The sequence below is a fragment of the Zootermopsis nevadensis genome, unplaced genomic scaffold (assembly GCF_977971745.1).
Source record: "Zootermopsis nevadensis isolate Lab colony 2312 unplaced genomic scaffold, Znev_1.0 Znev_ptg000018l, whole genome shotgun sequence".
Taxonomy (NCBI): Eukaryota; Metazoa; Arthropoda; class Insecta; order Blattodea; family Termopsidae; genus Zootermopsis; species Zootermopsis nevadensis.
The window spans coordinates 2,773,658-2,795,483 of NW_028259150.1; the positions used below are offsets into that span (position 1 = coordinate 2,773,658).

Consider the following 21,826-nt stretch of genomic DNA (forward strand, 5'->3'; position numbering starts at 1 on the left):
TGCCTTCCGAATTGTAGTGAATGTCCTTCGTATGTGGGATGGTGGATTCCAAAGTAAAGGATAAGATATTAAATACCGGGGATCTCTTAATCCCTTATAGAATAGATTATAATTTGCTTGTAAGCTGCAAACATTAGACCGGACGGTCACGGTTTAAAAGAGGAGTAGGAATTTTAGTATAAAAGAGGAATGAAATATGACATTGCTAAATGTAACTATTGGCAGTAACTCAAGAATTACGAGAAAGAAATCCTTTATAAATGCAGCAGTAATTCCAGAAGTTTGGAGACGAGGACAGCTAGATTCTGATAAATGTATGCTGATTTAGCTTGCAGTGGAGTACGACAAAGACAAGACCAAAGTAAGTTGTAGCAATGCAAAGAAACTAAAAATGGAAAAGAAACTTGATTAACACTTTATGGACAAATTGCTGAAAAAAATTGATAGTTATTACAAGATACCTTTAGAAAGCAACAAGTAATCTGTGTGTATGCTGCAGATGAAGGATGTCTTAAAGGAATCATTTTCTTAAACGACCCGAACTATAGTGGTTACGTAACAGCCGGACAGTTTATTGTGAGATTTCAAGTTTTCATGCGGCGAGTCTGAAGATGGCTGTCTTCTGAGTTGCTAGGTGTAGTCTGGTAGAAGTTTACCGACGTTTTAGAGGTGCTTGCTGACTTTATCATCAGTGTGATGAATATGAACTACTGATGAGCTTTTAAGAATATGGTATGAACCTTTGGGAACCATTAATGGAGGGAACTTAACGACTAGCTAAGTGAATCTTAAAGGACAGTGCTCCGTTGTGGTTGAAGTCGCAGTAGACAGACGCGGAAGAATAGCGATCCTGATGCAACAAGGAAGCGGAAGTGATCTACAAACAGCTGAAGGAAGAAGAAAAATTCAGACGAAATGGAAATTCAGTGTTGTGGTCCGACGCACCAGGATAAGCGTAGTGAAATAATTCGGTGTGTCATTTGCTCGTAGTTCTGGACAGTCCATTTTATTAGAGCACAACGGAGCAGGCGACAGCATTTCCCACAGCTGTATATTGGTTGCGATTCTTTGCGTTTCATCTCGTCTCGTCTTGTCTCGTCTCTTGTTTCAGTACGTGGAGTACTTGGACGCCGTGGTGCTCCTCGAGGAATACAATGAAAATCTTACTTTTATGTCACCGTATGAACAAGGAACAATATAACTAGCGGAAAATACGTCACTTTATATTATGATGTGCGTAACTCAACAAATGGTAATTATAATATTACTAACAATGATACAATTGCTATTAAATTGTATCACGGACAAAAGATAAATGGAAATAAATAAAAAGAGTCTCTTTACGAAATTTAGTGTGATAAAGACTTTTTATTTCAGGTGTGACATTTAACAACTGTTGCATGCCTATACGAGGTGTTCATTCAATTTGACTTCACGGTGGCAGTTTTGGGAACCAATGTGTGAGGCCTGTGAATGAATGTGTAAAATTGTGTGCATGTCTGTCTGTCCATGTGTCTGCCCATAAATTGTATACAACTTTGCAAATTTCTACAACTTTTTAATGTGAACAGCGGAGCCCAGACGAGTGAAGACAGCTCAAAACTCGCAGTGTAGAAAAGCTAACAACGCTGTACTGGTGACTTAAAGCCGCGCGGAAAGGATGGGGTGAAATTATTCCGTGTCTTTGAAGCATGCAGTTTGGTGTATTCTCTCTTCTCTCTACTATAAAAATTTCTGATTTCGTCGTCGTCAACCAATTTGTCGTCAAAAAATGACGTCATCAACAATGTCAACAGATATTTGTTTACTCGGCATTGTTGTGGAACACAACATCTTTACTATAAAAATTTCTGATTTCGTCGTCGTCAACCAATTTGTCGTCAAAAATGACGTCATCAACAATGTTAACAGATATTTGTTTACACGGCATTGTTGTGGAACACAACAATGCCGAGTAAACAAATAACGCTTCACAACAAAGAAATTAAAAAATATAAAGCCAGTCGTATTATCACTGCTCCAGAAGGAGCACTTAGCATTCTTGAATATTGACTGACAGTTGGCCTAAAACATCAGAAAAGTGAAAGAAGACGTTATCAAGTATTTGAAGTACCAACTCCAACAAGGTAAACTGATACTCATTCGATATATTACGATTACGAAAACTATTATGAAAACTGACTTTATGATCGATTTTAAGACGAAGATTTGCAGGGGTGGGGCTGGACGTAAAAAGTTGACTGAACCAGAACTGTTGACCTCTGAACAGCGACGTAAAGAACTACAACATCAGACATATTTAAGAAATAAAGAAAAGCGAAGGAAGACTTACATTGATAAACGTAGAAAAACGTAGAAAAACGTATTCAATAAGAACAGAAGGGAAAAAGAGCAGACGAAGATTTGTAAGGGTGGGGTTGGACGTAGAAAGTTGAGTGACCAAGAACAATTGGCCTCTGAACAGCAACGTAAAGAATTAAAACATCAGACCTACTTAACGAGTAAAGAAAAGCGAAGGGAGATTTACATTGATAGACGCAGAAAAACGTATTCAACAAGAACAGAAGAGCAGAAGAAAACAAACGAAGACTTGCAAGGGTAGGATTGAGCGTAGAAAGTTGACTGACCAAGAACAGTTGGCCTCTGAACAGCGACGTAAAGAACTAAAACATCAGACATATTTAACAAATAAAGAAAAGCGAAGGAAGACTTACATTGATAAACTTAGAAAAACGTATTAAACAAGAACGGAAGAGCAAAATAAAACAGACGAAGATTTGCTAGGGTGTTGTTGGACGTAGAAAGTTGACTAACCAAGAACAGTTGGCCTCTGAACAGCGACGTAAAGAATTAAAACATCAGACCTACTTAACAAGTAAAGAAAAGCGAAGGAAGATTTACATTGATAAACGCAGAAAAACTTATTCAACAAGAACAGAAGAGCAGAAGAAAACAAACGAAGACTTGAAAGGGTGGGATTGGACGTAGAAAGTTGTCTGACCAAAACCAGTTGGCCTCTGAACATCGATGTAAAGAACTAAGACATCAGATCTATTTAACAAATAAGGATAAGCGAAAGAAGACTTACATTGTTAAACGAGACCATATTAATAACACACGTAGAAAAACAGACGAAGATTTGCAAGGGTGGGGTTGGAAGTAGATAGTTGACTAACCATGAACAGTTGGCCTCTGAAAAGCGATGTAAAGAACTAATCCATCAGACCTATTTAACAAATAAAGAAAAACGAAGGGAGAATTACATTGATAAACATAGAAAAACGTATACAACAAGAACAGAAGGGAAAAAAAAAAGAAAAAAAAGAGACGAAGTTTAGCAATGGTGTTGCTGGACGTAGAAAGTTGACTGATCAAGAACAGATGGCCTCTGAACAGCGACGTAAAGAACTAAAACATCAGAACTATTCAACAAAAAACAGAATAGAAAAAAAGAAGACTTGCAATGGTGGGTTTGGACGTAGAAAGTTGACTAACCAAGAACTGTTGGCCTCAGATCAGCGACGTAAAGAAGTAAAATATCAGATTACAGGAAGCGCTCCGAAAGGATTAGCCATAGTTGTCATAAAAAAATGACGTCATTAACAATATAACCTTATATTTGTTTATACACGGGGGTTAGTTTAGAGTATTACTCAAGATTTTAAAACGCAACCAACCCCCTTCGGTGTTTTGGTCAAGTGTTAGTTTGTTTATACACGGGGGTTAGTTTAGTTTCTTACTCAGAGGTTAAAACACTTGAATGAGACACTAAACTAACTCCCCTTCGGGACTAACCAAGGTTGGTTGCGTTTTACAAACTTGACACCCCCCCCCCCCCTAGGAGCTCCGAAAGGAGCGCCCTGCTCTAGTCTACTATAATTTACGAGGATTTTTTATGGCGTTGCAATTATAGGACGATAAGACTTTTCCAGGTTGGGATAATTTCCTCTAACATTTATTTTTATGCAAAGAGCACGGGAAGATATTTTGATGAAGTCAATGAAAAATGTAGACTAGTAATTAAGGAGGAAATTTGTAATTTATTCAGTTCATAGTCAAATCAAGGAAATTAAAGAATGATGAGACGAACATTGATTGTAGCCTAATGCATAAAGTACTGCTTCGTCACAAAATTAGAACGTTGTCTCATTCCGTTCTTATCCGAGAGTCCACAATTGAGTTCAAGATTATCAGTCATCAATCGCCATTGCAGGCACATTGTCGTATGATAGTGTGCGGTAAGTTGCAGGCTACTTGAGTTATCGTGAAGAGAGCGTCACATGTTCAGTAATGTTCAGTATATTCATCAATGTTTATAAAAATAACGTCAGTATGTACGTCAATGAGCTCGGTAGTACAGAGGTTTATGGTAGGCAGGTTATAAATATTAATAACTTTAGAGCTTTTAAGTCATTATATATTCTAATGTATTTTCCAAACGGTTTCAACATGGGCATTTTGTTCTGGTTTTAATATCCGAGTCCCATAATTGCGCTGTACAATTTCATAGGCCTGGGTTATTATATGCCACCATTTTAAATGAAAGGAACATTATGGTCGACCCTAAATCTTATCCCAGTAGTAGGTAATTTTACGAATACGACTTGACTTGACCTTGTTCTGATTTGTTCCTTAATTCTTCCCGTTCTTCCTACATGGGTCATCTACCTTTTCCAGAACTAGGGCCGCATTCACACTTGTTTAGCGACTCGCTGATCGTGAAGTAAAAATGAAGACTTTCATTGGAAAAACTTCATGACAGTTTATTAAAAGCGCAACTAGCTTACTATTGCTGATTTGTACATATCACTCAATATTTTCTTTAATGAAATCAATCATTAGTGGGATATCTGACGCTACGTTTGCTTGAGAAGTACTCTCTTCCAATATGTTTCTCCATCAAATTGTGTATGCATTCTTCTCCTAACGCCTTCATACTTGGTGAGATTTATCACGGCAGCGTGTATGAAGAAGGCTGACTATCTTGTAGGTTCTTGGCGCCGTTGCAACAATCCAGAAGACAACCATATTCATCATACCTGTTTTTCGAAACTCTGGCAGATAATCCAGAAGGCTGTATATCGGGCACATATGATATATAATACCTTTCGTTAATATAATTCTTTTCAGAAGGTTAATCTTGAGCGCTATTTGATTTTAGCTCACAGAGTATTAGGCCTTGTGAAATTGCTTACTCGTCTAGGATGAAAGGATTGGAATTGGCATATAGAGAAGATCTATGGACACAAGTCATTATTTTTTATGAATGCACAAAACATTTTAATATAAACTTAAAAATTCGTACAACAATATGAAAAATTATAGACTATTATACACATGTATATTATAATTGTAACGGGATGGAAAATTCCGTTCTCACTATGATCCTGTCGGCCTCGCTACATATTAGTGTATATTAGGTATATTATAATATGAATATCTGGCCATCATGATGACCGCTGAAACACGTAATAGTATAGCATAGCATAGTATTGTATAGTATAGTATAGTACATACTGTAGGTACTTTACGGACATCCATTGTTATAGGCCAATTCCCTCATCCACGTTGACTCGTGGTGGAGCCTAAAGCTACAGTGGAGAAGAGAAGAAAACCATCATTGGCAGGGGGGGTCATTTTACAAACAGACATAATTCTAGATTAATAAGCTTTTCAAATAATTAGCACAGTAAAACAGAGGAAAGATCCATCACAAAAACCGCCCTTATTTATGTATAAGTATATAGTTTTTATGTTAGTGCAAAGATTGTTTTTCATACTCTATTCCAAACTTATATACGTTTGACACCACGTTTACGTACATGGGGTTACAACAGCTATTGTTTCATTTCAAATTAAATAATTTTAAGATATGTGGGATGCTTTTATTAAATTTGCAGGAAATAATTTGAATCTGTGTGAATTTTGTTTTAATAACTGTGGCTGACACACAACTATGAAACAACGTGGCGTGCTTCAGAGTTGATTCCTCAGACCCCACTGGTTTTATCACAGTTTGTAGACGTGAAAGCGTCTTGGTTTCTTCTTTTATAAAAAAAACCTAGAGTCTCAAAATTCTGCATTTAATCGATCCAACAAAGTTATATTGTCTGTCTGGGCTCAGTTCTGTGTGCACGATAAACGAGTTAGCTTGTGTGAACTCGTAGCGTACTTTGAGAGAAATACTTTTGAAATATTTAATTAACTTTACTATTTTGAGCTCTTTCTTCTCTCTCTGGATTTTATTAAATAATTATAGGGTAACAGTGAATTATTGAAAGAAAACGTGCCTTTTAATTTTTACAAAGTCTCGAGTAAAATTAATCTGTTTTATCCAATCTTTTAATTGAAATAGTACCTAAAACATGTATTTTTTAAAAGTTTAAACAACAAGTACGATGAAATATGAAGAATAGAAGTATCTATATGTTATTGGTAGTGGGGTATCAGCTAGACCCATACAAGTAATAGGTCTGATTGTGTTGCTATTCAGGAGTGATACGAGCGGAGTTTGCGCATTGTGGCTAAGCACTGTGCGAGAAGCAAAGCAATTTTGGAGATCCTACAGTATGATACTTCTACGTTTACTAAAGTGTTAGCCAAATCTGTCAAACTATAGTGCCCCAATCTAAAAACAAAAATAAGGAAGTGCCTAAAGAAAATATTTCTTTCTTGTTTCATATCGTAACGTGCGCGCACCTAGATAATATCGAAGTGATATTTTAAGAATATAAATAAACGAAAGTATCTCAGCATTCTGAAGAGCTGAAATTACGATGTTTCTAGAAATAAGGTTGTCTGAAGAGATAGCAAATGCCTCCTCACGCTTGGCCACTTCACACAAATCCTCCTGGTGGCGTGTAGTAGTATGCACAGAAAATGAGAACAATAACAGCTAGTGATTGATATTTGTATTGTTTATAAGCAAGTCTAAAAATAACATGTACTTCATTATCTATCATGTACTTAATGTAGCGTCGCACACCGTTCAACACGGTGAAAAAATCAACGTTGAAGCTTAGTTTTCTAAACTGCAACATTACAATAATAATTAGCGACTGACCTCTGTCGCAAAATTAAGCGTTATTTGCGGGGTGGTTTGCGCTGCAATTTTCCACCTGTCCGCGGAAGAAAAAACACCCGTTTTCTGGAGGGAGGTACAGAAATAAACATGACGACAAATTCAGAAATTATATTCGCCTGTAATTTACTCGATATCTATTAACGTCAGTTTATATATATAAAAGAATCATGTAATGTTCATTACGTATTTATGTAGCCTAAGTATACGAACTATAAAGTCATGAAAAAATATGTTGATTGGGTTTTGTCCTTTTAAACTTTTACAGTTGTATAAGCTACCTGTGACACAATTACACGTTTACAGTTCTGAGGGAGGAGGGTGCTTTGTGTTAACAGGGTCCACTTATTGCGCAAACTGCCGTAGAAAAATTACATGCACTATGATGCCAGTGTGTTGTATTAAATGTGGGAAATTCAGTTGTCTCTCAAACTGTTTCTTCTGGAAACATTTTTCTCTTCATTGACAAAACCAATTGAATCGCTGTTAAGATCTCAACGACCCACACACACACACATACACACACACACACGCGCGTCAGTCATATGCAGACCGAAGGTTTTGATTGGCCAACAGTAAACCGTTCCATAGTCGAGAAACTTCCAGTAAGTTCGTTCTATTGTAGGTAACCGTGAATTCCTACTCTACAAATATATTGACATAATGAATTTAATGTTGACACTGGAAAATCACGTTAGGTAAAAAAGATAAATGTAATAATCTTCACAGCACTGTCAACACGGTTCCATTCGCCATTATCAATAATATTTACATAAAAACAATTGCTTCGTGTTTAATAATGAATCAGTACTTTAAATTCTGGTTAACTAATCCAAAGATAACATTTAAGGAAGAATGAAATAGCCAACCTAGAAATATCTTTCTAGAAAAACGGTTCTTAAAGCTCGTTAAGATAAATATTAAAAGATGTCCCGAGCATAATAATCAAGACTAGATAAAATTAAAACACATTTTGATCAAAGGAAGGAAAAATTGCAAATACACGATGAACTATTATCAAGAATGAACAAAAAAGGCAGCAGAACACCTATTGATATAATAGGCATCAGTGCTGTACATAAGGAGAAACAAGGCTCTTTAATGAGAGAATGATGAGGTTTATGCAGTCCAGAAGTTTAAGAACCACTAATGTAGATTTGTCGAATTGGAACTTCTGGAGGCGAGTAGTCAACCACCACAGGTAATGCGACTTTTTCGACCTGCCTAAGCCATCGTCGGCCATAATGTATTTTGTACCTCCAAATAACGAACAGCGTACAAATGACTAACAAACAAAAGGCAAACTCTGTAGTACCAGTCCTTGCCTTCAACCCTTCTCCTAACATTATTATGTAACAATAACCAACAGTCAACTGTCATCTTTCACAAGATAACTAATATCAGGTACCTTTTACCATTTCCTTATTGTTAAACTTGCAATCATTTAAGGTAAACCACATCCCATAAAGTTTAAGAAATATTACATCAAACATAACAATATCATTTTAAACAAAAATATATTTTGGTAAAAACAATAACTATAGCACTATTAATCTATTCAGTAATAATCAGTGAAAAAATAAAGGAACAAAATCAAAACAAAGTATGAAAAATCTATGGACTACCTAACAACTCTGTACAGAAAGACCTAATAATATTTATACAAGTCTGAAATATACCTGTAAATTATCACCTATGGGTCACTGATGTTACACATGATTTTTATTTCACGGTGGAACTACAATGTTTACCGCATGCTATAACGGAATATTCCAGTTTGTATGTGCACTTACTTTTAGTGGTATTTACTGACTTTATATTAATTTTATGTATCAAACCCACTGTGTTACATTTGCAAAGTGCACCTACAATTCTGGCTGCATGGTATGCCGTACAATGTCGCGTCCATTCTTTTGAACGCGCAACATTTTTCTGTACATATTCTGTTATATTATGCGATACAAATACTGATCTTAGGACGCCGTAAACGTAAACCTGTAGCGTGTTTTAGCTCATAAAATATGAATAAAATATAGACTAATCACCAATTGATATTGTAATAGAATTATTTACAGTAAAGATTACATACACACGCACACATAAAATGCATGCATTTGTTTCATTTACACATATAATATGCATGTATGTACTGCACATTGGGATATAAAACACTTGTACAAAGGTAACTATGTAAAAGTTCTCTACATACTTCTGTCATCATACAGTTTTAACGAAAGTCTTGCCATGATCCTCCTGTGAATGCCAGTTTATAGCGCAAAATAACATATGTCGATAAATTAGACAGTTTCACCTATCAACTACTTGAAAGCGGCACGTATTGCAAAAAATTGTTGATAAAGCATTAGTTTACTGCAAGCAGAGTCCAAATTTTGGAAAATAATTATTTTGAAACAGCTTCACACGAATCTTGTATAATGTATGTGAATTGCACTTCTTCGTCAATAATAAACAAGACGGATTTTTGTAATTAACTCAAAATAACGTTCAACTCCAATTGTATTCATAACCACGGAACAGGCATCCGTGATAAAGTAACTTCAGTGTAAAATATTTTGAGTTTTCGTAATTAAACACAGCCTAGCTTTGTCAGGGATGAGAAAACTTGCTTTGTCTGTTCCTGAAGGGAAATAAAACATAGGAAGTGCAAAACTGCTCTGTTTGGAAAGTGGAGCAACTTCAGCTATAAACTTTGGAGTATCCAGCTCATAGCTACAAAACTAATAAACTTTTCATTACTTCAGATTTTGCTAATACACAGAAGTCCAGATACTCCACACATTCGGAAGGATCGCTTCGAACCTTTCGTCTTCACACGTGGCAATAAAGAAGTTCCACTTGATTTTATGCCACGCAGTTGTGAATTGAATAGAGGCTTTCAGGAGCTCGGTTTTGAAATGCTGATGCCTTGCTTCAGTATAATTATGGCTTAATTTGAGAAACTTGGTCATGTCGAACAGTTCTGTATTTGTAGGCTAGCCCTTCTTTATACCCACTTAGTATTAGTGAAATACTTAGTATGAATAATGGTTGAAGTACAAAAGAAATGTTTCTATAAAAAGTTACAAAATTATCCAAAATGTAAAATATAATGAAAAATGTATCTATCACACTATTCAATTAAACATGTTTTGTCTTGTAAACATAGCCTGTATGAATAAACAAGAAACTTACAGAGCATTATAGATTCATTTATACTGACATAAATTTTATCTTATACATAGTTTAACAATACAAAGATGTTTCTGTATTTTCATATGCGGGGATCGCATTATACCTTCATCAATTTACAGCATATCCTCCCAATTATGAACACATTTTAAAACGTAGGAACGAAATTCAGATGACATGAGTATAATAAGTCGCGGAGATACTATTTTGGTTTAAGTGCAATTGAATCGCGGAACTTAGTGAATTTTATTTCGTCAGGGAATTACTTAAAGATAGTTTCAGACTTGGAGCACAGTAAGAATTCTACGAGCTTCGCGAAATCTTCTGAATTCCTTCCCTCAAGATACCGAGGGGCAAGAGAAATCTGGAAATACGACTAACATTTCGTAGGGCGAAAGCACTGAATTTCATATCATGTCTGAATGTGTTATTTCCGTAGGCCTATGAATGTGGAAGAGAGAAAAGACAAATTAATAAGTACTTTCCGTATCGCTAGCTAATTATGGGTTTCGAAACTTTTCTCAAACTGTGCACCTCGTCGAATATGCATGCCACAACGAAAACTGTAACTTTCTTTTCGTTGTCGCAAACAACAGACGCGAGCAGCAACATTTACCCTGGTGTAGGCGAGGCCTTGTTGCTGATATCAGTGTGTGCAGGTGGGACTAGACGTGATGATTAGTGTACTTTGTATTATTTACAAATTATGCACATTTTATTATGTCTATTATCGCACATATTAATAGCGTTACTTTTATATACCTACTCCAGTGAAAAAATAAATGGATTTTTATACATTTGTTTTATATATGCCCAATTTGCCTGGTGCTGTTTCGCTGCATTGCCATGTTATGAAATAATAAGTGATAACAAATATTGTTAAAACCTTAATTCCGTTCGGATTTTGTCCAAAACTATTTTTATTTGTGTGGGGCAACGCGCAGCTTTGCTGGAATAAGCATCGCATATGCCAGTAGGTGAAATCTACTTGGTGATGACGATCCCTATTAATATAGCCAGGATTAATTGTTGAGCATTTATGTTTGATTATTTTACTGGAACCGAGGATGTTTATTTTGTCGGTAAGTTTGCACTCTGCAGTCTTCTATGCCACTTTTTTGCAATTTATTCAGTGTGAAATGAGAATTAACATATAACAGCAGACGGGCATTACATCTGCTACAGCTTTATAACAATATAATCCATGATAGTTCACATTCCTCTATTATTTCCTTACATTTTAAAGGCAAACAGCAAATAAAAGTCGTTAGTGAAACGAATAATTGGCGCAGTGTACTTAATTTATAATATGCAGACCAGTTAATAAAGTTGTGCACAGTAAACAAGCATCAGTAAAAACAATTTCAGAACAGAAAAACAAATGTTCCTGTGCCTATCGGATAGACAGACGCAGGCGAGTAACATCTGTGGCCTAAAGTTTCAGTAAAGACTGGTTGTTTAAACTTTGGAAATAATGAAAATTTAATAGCTTATGGGTAATGACGTAACGCGAAAATAAATAAGAGGATGACATATATGCAGATACCAACAACAAAGATTTACCCTCTGCGTGGATGTGTAATTGCTAACTCTTCCCACCCTGTTCTTGCTGATTCGACTGGATTCTTGTTTCGACTGTATAATACAAAACTCCCTTGCAACTCACTATTGGAGTCTTTTCAAATACAGCAATAATCTTGTGCTGATATTATGGTAAATATTCTGGTCTGGTCGCCGGTTGGTCTTGGCGGTAAATTGCGTCTGCTCTGTAATTAATCGTGTCGCTATTTTAGAATAGTAGCAAGTCTGCCCCAAGAAAATGTGGAATTTTGGTTCGGTAGGTTATGGGTTTTCATCGGCGAGATTCTCTGTTTATTGAGTTTGCCGGTTGGTGTAAGAATACACGAGGATATAATGTGAATATAAATGCACCAAAATTTAAGGCTAGGGGATGTAATTATGACATATACGTCGGAGGGCATGTTAATGTCGTAGTAGTTCGGAAGTTCGGAGGCGTTTGCAGAATTGACTTTCTAGGAAAGGATTAAAAACACAGTCCTTCCGAAACATTGGTTGTTGCGGGTAGTTAGTTTGCCACAAGGAGGTGTTGGTAGGGACTGGGCGGATAAGGAGCCACGGAGCCCAGGCCGAAGTTGTTGAGGCCTTCAAGGAGTTGCTTGCCGTTGTCTTGAGGAGCTGTCGAGGACGTGGCATTGTTGTTGACCTGGACACTACCTTGGTTACTGGCGTTGGTCGAAGCTCCATTGTAGAACTGGTGGCCAACAGAGGCAGGGTCTAGATAGGACGAAGCGGTGGCTCCCGGAAACTTGGTCGCTGCTGCTGGGTACAGTTCTGGCATGTAAGCAGCAGCTGCGGCTGCCTCGAAGAGATTGCGATGCGGAAACTGTGGATGGTACGGGCCAGCAGGTTGAAAGAAGTAGCCCGTCGGGTCTGGGGGCTGTTGCCCCGCAGTGACTGCTGCTGTGTTAGGTGACAGAGAGCGCCCGGTGGGGGACGGCGGCGCTGCTTGGTGGTGATGGTGGTGGTGGTGGTGATGTATCTGCTGCTGGATCGCGCGCTGCTTGATATAGTTGGAGAACTCTGTCGGGGACATTCTGAAAACAGCGATGTATCAATACATTAAAGCTCGGGGAAATACTTCGTCCTCGACCGAAGGGAAAACAATGAAGGGAAAGTCAGACAGACCTCTTGTTTGTAATTCTGGTATTTTAATGAAGTAATATTCTGTTAGCATCCAATACCGTGTTTAGGACTGTAAGTATGACTATTGAGATAATGTGCGACGAAAGGAAGAAGCAAGAATCGGGCTGTTCTGAGATTTGGGGGGGGGGGATGTCTTAGTTCGTAGACTCTGGCAAAGGACTTTAAAATACGCCTTTGCCATTTCCCTCCACATCCTTCCTAATTAATAATTTCAGATAATTATTCTTAAGTTATAGCAATTGGGGAAGCATCTTAATTAAACTACGATAGTTAATCAGACAAGCTTCTTGTGCAAAATACCAGGCGAGTCTGATACATTTTTCTTGGTACTGATAATCAGAACGACTGAGGTTTAATCAAGTATTAAAGGTTTTTACAGTCTCTTAACAAACTGTAAGTGAAATATTTATTCTTCAGCACCTGTTCGGAAATGCAGAAAATATACCCGTAGTTGCACGCATCCCACAGGTACTCATGATTAAATATGGGCAGGACTTGAAAAAGATAACTCGCCTGCGCCCGGCGTCGAAGTGCTGAATGTATGGATGGGACTTTACCTCCGTGTCACAACGTGCCTTCACAGAATGGTATTTAGAAACACGTATGGAGAATTATAAGATTTTTGAAAACACGTAATTCTCAACATTATTACTGACTCCTTGGCTCGTTGCTATTTAAAGACAGTTTATATAAATCTAGCATTTTGACTGCTTCTATTCTGCTACGTAATATTGTTATTGTTTCTAAAAGAGGGGACTAAAATACACTTCACGCGTATTAAATGTGAACTTTTCGGCGTCTTACCTATTGGCTCGTTTGGTATTGGTCTTCAACTTGGTGCTTCCAAACTTGGTCTGTGCAAACGTGGCTGTAGTGAAGGTGAGCGGTGCTGTAGATCGGGGGATGAAAGACGTCACCGGGCTGGGGGATCCCTTGTAGGGAGCCGTCAGTGGGGTAGGCGACGACGCTGAGGAGGTAGCCGTGGTTGTCCCCGAGCCTGAAGTCACTGCGACCCCCTGGCCGCCACCCGCTGATACGGGCACAGCAGACACTGCCTGCACTCTGACTGGACCTACGACTGTGCCGGTTGACACACCGGAGTATGGAGATGAAGACTTGTTTGGGGAGAGACTAAGGCTTCCTAACGTTGAGCCCACAGCCTCAATCGGTCTGAAGCACTGTGCTTCTGGGTTGAAGGTTTTAGTGACCTCTCGATCTGCAGAGGAATCATCATGTGGGTCTGCCAGCTCGCTGAATAGAACCTTGACAGCGCCCTTTTCGCCGATGCGGTAGCTCACCTCTCCTGGATCCACCCACACGGCCAGCTCTTGGGGCAAGTTCTCCAGCACATCCTGGATAGGAACTCCACTCTCGCGGGCTGCACGCTCTAGCACTGGATCTACCGGGTCTCCAGTCTTCAGACACCGAAATGCCGACCCTTTGAAAGGTTTCTCTGGGTACCAGTGACCCTTGAATTTGTCCTTCAGTGCTTTCTCCAATTCTTCTCCGAAGATGTTTACCCTCCGTCTTGGGAGTTTGTTGTACAAGTATGAGATGACGAAATTGAGAGCCACTTGAACTTCTATATGCATCTTGGACGTTTGTTTTGATTACGTTTCACGCGAGTGTGTTGGAATTTGGACTGCACGTTTTACTGCAACTTGTCGGATAGGAATAGACCTTTGGTATAACGCTCACAGCTTGTTGGGAGGATTCTCTTGTATACCAGACACAGACACGCACATACATGCAGAAATAAAGACGAATGCCTGAAAGATGCTGCTACTTCTGGATTTAAGAGTGCAGGTCGTTGTGGGAACCTCTTTTCTGTAGTCTGCTCTGGACCCTCTTCTCTCGTACTGCTATGATACTTCTGTGGCAGTCTTGGTCCAGAAGACTAACTTGAAGTACAGCGTAACCTGAAATTAAGGAGTTATATTTTTACGTTTTGCTGTAAATAGGCCTGCTGAGGTCTTAGAGGGGTATTTCTGTATTTAGTGTTGCAACATGCTGATCCGTGCTGCAAAGGGCACTGTGATTTCCTTTTCTGCATGGTCTGTCGTGCTTGTCCTTATCTTTTCCACGACTGCAGTGGTGGAGATTAGATAGAAGCCGAAAGGTTTAATTCCAAACGCGTGGTCAGTAAAGTTATTGATCGCCGGGGAAGTCCAATGTGTGACAGCAGCGTACATTAATAATATTCTTGAAGCTCTTCGTAATTGAGTAACTTATAGCAACCATAAACGTTTCAATAGGCCACGATCATCGAATATTACGTACACCATGCCCTGTTCCATTGCGCACGGCACTTGCCCCCCCCCCCCCCCCACCTAAGCGTCATGAACAGGAAAGGTGCATTCGAAGCTATGTGACGACCGCTGCTCAAGCCATCTCGACACACAAGTTTTCTTGGTTTTCCTGTGTCTTTAAGCAACTGATGAGATGGTTCCCAAGTTCCAAGTTGCCACTGCATGCTTCTCATGCAGCCCTCCCTATTTAAATTAATCAAAATTTACCCCGTTAAACTCGTCAAAATTACCCCCCCCCCCTTCCAGTCGATGCCGCTAAAATATTTACTTAACGTTCCAAATTATAGCTTCAGCATTTTATAATAAGCAATTCAAAATTTCCGTTGTTTCTGCCAGCAAACTGTCACTAATTATCGCCCTAACGTTTTCACTTTTGCTTTATCCTTACTAGAAGGACAAGCGGGCATTACCTGGGAACCTTCTAACTGTAAGATGCTCTTTCTCTCCCCAGAAATCGTAGTGTCTCTCACTTCTCTCCCACCAATTTTCTCTTTGCTCCGAGTCTTCTGCTATAGATCTTATCTCTCTCTCTCTCTCTCTCTCTCTTCACAGCTGCTCAAACCCGAACCCACTCAATGTGAATTGGTGGGAAGCCAAGCTTCTGCAACACGCCCTCTCTTTCAATCCCAAGTTAAATTTAAAACAATCGGTAGCAACAGTAGCTATAGTATTTTTATGACGAGGCTTCTTAGAGGCCTTGTATTTCTGTTGTTTCTTAAGTGGCTGGGATCAGCCGATCATTCTAAAATTATCTTAGATACGTTAACGTTTAAATAATCTCAAAATATAATTCTGAAATTTTGTTACGATGGTGCGTTGTTGAAGTAAACTATTTTCTTTATATTATCCATCGTCCAAGACTAAATAAAATCAATAAAAACCACGACGTTTCGGAGATTTTACCTGGAGACGGAGATAGACTCCCATATCCGGAACGTCGTAGTTTTTATTGATTTTATTTAGTCTTGGACGATGGATAATATCCAGAAAACAGTTTACGTCAATCTCAAAATTATTTTGGTTAATTACTCGCCTTTTGACCTAAACAAAGCAAAATTACATGTTTTCTTCAACAAAATGCCGCTATTTTGTTATGACCATGTGTGTAATTTGAATTTCAATCGATTACGTGTTTTGAGCAAGCAGATGTTTCAGATTAACTAAAAAATTAAGTGTCCTATTTGTACTTGTATTTATTATGTGCAATCGGATGACATATTATTATAAAGAGTTAAGTACGTGCTGTTTCCGCTTTCACATTTTCTGCCACCATTCCTTGACATTATTCAACACGTAGTGAAGAAATATAATATTTGTCGCACGAAAATTTAAGAATTTTTCTTTTACTTATGTCTTCTGGGTCGTAGTGACTTCTACCAGACTACACGACGCTACAGCCCAGAAGACAGCCATCTTCATATGTGAGAGCCTTAAATCCTACTAAGTTACTTATTTTGCCAGAATTTCAATCTGTCAGATACTTCGATAATTTGTGAGTGATGTTAAATGCCATTATACGTATAAATCACCTGGTGAGTAGAGAGACAAAAACGAAGGGTAACTTCACACATAATCGGTCGTGCACGAATACACTCGTAACATCACGGCAGAAGATCTCGAGGAAAATTAGCTCCAAGAAGTTCGAGGCTAATTTGTATTGGTTAGGTTTCTAATAACATGCTAAACTAGTCACGGTAAAATTAAGTTGGAATTCCCACTGAAAACGTTAGTATTATGTTGACTACACCAAGGCTAACTAACACAAGGAAGCGATTTTAAAGTCTGATGTGTCTTGCTTTTACCTTTTAGACACTTGCCTGGACGGCTTAAGAGAAAGAGGAATCCTGTCGAGATTCGAACCAGGCACCGACGAATAAGCCTGACTGCGATTCATTTCGATTAAAATACTTCGCCAAACTTTTTCATAGTTTGTTTCATGTAATTGTTTGCTTCCCTAATAACGTGCCACACTTCTCTTGTGACGCGTACGTAGAGCAAACACGAGCGTATCGGTGGTGAAAATGTTACGCAAACAGTGAGCACTATCAGTTAAGAGATAAGAATAAAATTGCTTAAAATGAGTAAGAAGAGCTCCCTGCCTCGTAGGAAATTTCAATAACTTCGTTATAATTTATCGGTGAGAAGTATTTCTTATGAGCGAGAGCTTCGAATGTAAAGGTGACAACGCTGTTAGTGTACAACTAATTAGTTCCGCAAGATCAAAATTTCTGGAAGGAAGTTCCTCAGTTTGTATCGTTTGTCAATATCTTATTGTGGTGAACAAATCAAGGGGGGCGAGATGATAACACCTAGACAAAAAAATTTTAGTCCATGGGTTCTCAAGCCGCGGTCCGTCGATGTGTTTTGTGTGATCCGTCTGAAACTTTGTATTGTTCTGATCATGAAACAATGTTGGATACGATCATTTTGAACACTTACACTAGATTCGCTAATTCACAGAGTGCCTATGTTTTGGGACATTCTGCATACCCAGTAGAGTACACACAAATTCCAAAGGCACAACATTTTGTGGGCATTATATCAAATAATTAATTAGGAGTACGGACATTTCATATGGCTACTGGCAGATGACTGCACGATACTTTCACTAATGAAGCAATTTCGGACGATAATCTTTCCACATCACACTCGTCGTGTTGGTATTTCCGATTGTATGAACGATATGAAAAGCATGGTTATGGATTAGTTTCCAGTGACCTGACGTCCCTACCAAATTCAAAGAAAATGCTTTCAACCATTCTCTTGTTATACACGCACAGACGTACATCAGAGCGATGCCATCATAGCACCACTGGCGAAATCTAACAAGCTACGTGGTTTTCAAAGGGATATTTGCCGTTTTCATACACGTCCGTGGGTCTGAACTTGAAGAATGATAGGCTATTCCATAAAAACGCCATTTTTTAAAAAAATACTGTTAAGTGTTCCATAGAACTGCTCAGGTGGGGGTCAATCCAAGACAAGAACGACATAGAAAAGCTCGTACTTCATTGCTTCGAGAGGAATTCGAACTCGCGATCCATCGATTAGTATCGTGTAGCAACAAGATTCTAGACTTGTATGTGATAGATACCGGGTTCGAATCTGGGCTGAGTTACTCGATAACCCGACTGACGTTCCTCTTGGTTTCCCTGAGTATTTCCATTAAAATGAAACAGGCAGTGATCTTCCCCGAAGGGTGCAATTACCATAACTTTTCAATTCTGTATAACTCTGTAGCTGAAACAGCGTCGTTAAGTAATGTGGAAATCGGTCGTCTTGAATTTCATATAATTCCACAATTTTTTCAACGACGTGCAATAGTATTTGAGACGACATAGCGGCGTTTAATAAACACTGACTGAATTTAATGTAGGCTTGCCGTATCTGCCATTGCATACGACAATTTGTTTCATAATATGGAGTTCTGTAGATGGAGGCAGTATGTTTCTCCGAAACGTTGGCATCTGCCTACGAGTCTGCACTGCGCCAAAACCCAGAACACCATTGTCATCGTCCTCACCGCGTCGTGTGGGTTTGTATTTTGTTACCAACGTTTCAGAGGAATATACTCTGTCCATCTTCAGGGATAAGTCAGGAGAGCCAGCCTTCGAATTCAGATTTAAACGCGGAAGACAGAACACGAAATCTTAACTGATGATACTGTCTCTCTGTCGTCACCTATTGCTTGAAATTGGTTTAAATAGCCTGCATTCATCTCGGTGGCCCAGTCGCGTAATGTTAATGCTAAAAACCCCACCTTGGTGGCGCATTGCGACCTAGTTTTGGACTTGGAAACATGAAATTCTGCTGTCAGTGCCAAGGTACAGTTTTGGCTACTCTTTATTGATCGGGCAGAAGTCCCACCGGTCCCTCCTGATATTCTCATATCCAGGGGTCTTCGTTACAACATTTAATGCAATTGTACGTGCAAGATGGTCGCTTTAGTTTTCTAGCATATCAAATATTACAGCTTTCTGACACGTAGACGCTGCAGCTGATTTGAGGTATATGTCATGCAGTCATTAGAAGTGTATAAAATAAGATAATAATACATATTCATCCAACTGCCCACATGCTTCTTAAAAACTACGTAATGGTTATCGAAGAAATTTCGTATTGGGGGCAGCTACCCTAAAAAGTGTAGAACGAATTTAATTTAAGTTTGTACCAGTCTAGTATATTCTCTTTATCAGTTACCTAAAAGAACGTCTGAATTGTAATTTGGTTTCCATAACGGTACTTGAAGACTCTTTATCAAGAAAGCGTATGGTTGATTGTGTTTACAGCATTATCGATTATGAAGATTAGATAGAATTAAAAGGGAAATTGTAGGATGGTTGCAAATGTGTGCAAAAATGGCTTAGAAAGAATCAGGTTTATTAAAGAAAGGTAAAACACTTCGCAGAGGAAGCAATTCTTATTATAAAAAATTGTTACTGGTTATTATTATGATTACTAATAGTATCATGTGGCATGGCTAACCTCAGAACTTTTATGGCTACTAAATTACGAGAAAGATTGTAAATAACAGAAATCACTGCCGTTTAAAAAGAAAGAAATTTCAGAGTTAATTACGAAATATATTAAGTTTAGGTAATTCATATTTATGTTTATACTCTTGGCTACTGGTGACATATGAAAGTTACTGGGGTCTGGAGACAACGCCCTGTAGGAAATAAAATGCAGTAGGCTGTCGGCTATGATTTGTGTTGTAAGGGAATCTGGTTTATCCTGTTGTTGCAAACTCCAACCTGTAGACAGTGTCTGTAATAATTTTCTTATCAATTTTAAAACTGTGTTAGTCTCCCCACTGTTTAACTGCAAATTATAGTGTGTGCACCTGACCAAATCGACCGCAGTGAGGACTACAAATTGTCAGAACAAGGACTTCTGAGTCACTCCATTCAGAATGTGGTTTAGGGCTTCGTTATCATCCTGACACATTTCGCTCATCAGCAGTAATGTTATAACAAATGGCACTAAATAATGAAAAGCTTCCTCATGTAAGAACAAAGTCATTATTATGTTTCCCAGAACGATTGTTTAAAATATAGTAAACTCCTGATTATCCGAGTTGGTTGGGAAATATATTTTTCCGGATAATCTAAACTCAGGATAATCGGCAAAAAATGAAAGAAATACACGCATATGTAACAAATACTCAAGTTTCTTTACAAACACGCACCACTTAAATTTGTAAATTTAACCCAGTAAATTACACCTTTTTTAAACAAAAAAGAATTCCAACATATAGTAAGAACGTTCTATTGTCATATACGTCGGTTTTAGCAACAATTGACTTATGTTAATACGTTAAATCATGCCACTGTTGTATTTATTCCTTTAATTTTAAACGTTATAACTTTTACAACATATTTTCTAAATTAATTTTTAATTTTTGTTTAAACGAGATAGACTCCGGAATTTCGGCCACTCCCCCCCACCCCGGATAATTTGCAGTCTTCTGCAATACATTTTGCGTTCCACTTGACCACTTTCCTGGGGACATCGGCTTGAATGCCAAATTTTCCTGACATTTAATTTCCATTATTGCTAGTTTTACATCACCGACAACAAAACAGTTGTAGTTGGAGGACCTACCTTTGCCGCCCGTATATCTGAGTTTGTAGAAACTGAAGCCAGAATGTGCCTTTAAAGTAAGTCACAGTTCGTATCTAGTCGCCAGAACTCAAGATTTACAAACACCCTTAGACCCATTATTGCCCCAACAATTTCATAGAAACAGTGCAGTCTTGTTCGTCAGGAACTATGCAATCAATCGGGAAACATAGAGTTCAATTCGCTACATGTTGGGTAATATAGAAAAACCATTCAAGTTCACGTACACAAAAAACTGGTTAATCTGCAGTGATTTTAACGTTAATAATCACTGTAAAGGCCTCAGAAACTGCATTACACTAATTTAATTCTGAGATTGATATTTTATAGAGCGTTTTATAGACACTTGGAAACGAAGTAAGCAGTATTTCATTGTTCATCTTAAATTTAACACAATTTATTATTTATCATTAACAAAACAACAATTTTTTAAAATAATAAATAATTAACAGCTGTTACTGTCTGAAGCCCGTGTAAGTAACGGCCTCTGAGCACATTTAAACACATAATATTGGCATATTTCACTATAAAAGTCTTACCTGCTCGCTTTAAACACCGTTAAAGACGAACGTTGAAGTGATTATTTATTAGCGAGGGTGCACATATGACAGTTAAATTGTTTCGAATGAACGAAGCCAGAGATAAATTCTTGATCTCTGTAATAAATCGTGCCTTTGTTTTACGTTTGTTAGCACAGAGACGAAATCACAGTAGCATAACACGTCGTTACGCGTAACAGCTGTTAGGAGAAGGCACAGAAGCTAAGACAGACTCTCGAATGTAACAACCTCCAAAAGTTAGTGGTTCTTATCACCGACCTAGATGGACCACCACACGTCTGCGGGCTTGGCAGCCACACGACTGACTAACCTACAGACCGACTGACTACAGATCTTCCGTT

At 38.2% G+C, this 21,826-nt stretch overlaps 1 protein-coding gene and 1 long non-coding RNA gene across 4 annotated transcripts in view; one reads left to right on the forward strand and one right to left on the reverse strand.

Annotated features, from left to right (window-relative positions):
• Positions 1–21,826, forward strand: part of LOC147873412 (uncharacterized) — a 110,485-nt gene that overhangs the window by 22,340 nt on the left and 66,319 nt on the right. The gene's annotated exons all lie outside the window — the stretch shown is intronic.
• Tob (Transducer of ERBB2) overlaps positions 5,254–21,826 on the reverse strand; it is a 69,110-nt gene continuing 52,537 nt past the window's right edge. For 2 of the 3 annotated variants that reach the window (XM_022059954.2, XM_022059956.2), the window contains exons 2-3: positions 13,799–14,913; positions 5,254–12,885 (exon numbers count right to left, since the gene is read on the reverse strand). In XM_022059954.2, coding sequence (XP_021915646.1) covers positions 12,357–12,885; positions 13,799–14,586 — 1,317 coding nt within the window. In that variant the 5' untranslated portion in view covers positions 14,587–14,913 and the 3' untranslated portion in view covers positions 5,254–12,356. Of the gene's footprint in view, positions 12,886–13,798; positions 14,914–21,464; positions 21,768–21,826 lie in introns of those variants that run through there. The other variant, XM_022059955.2, reaches the window with a different exon arrangement.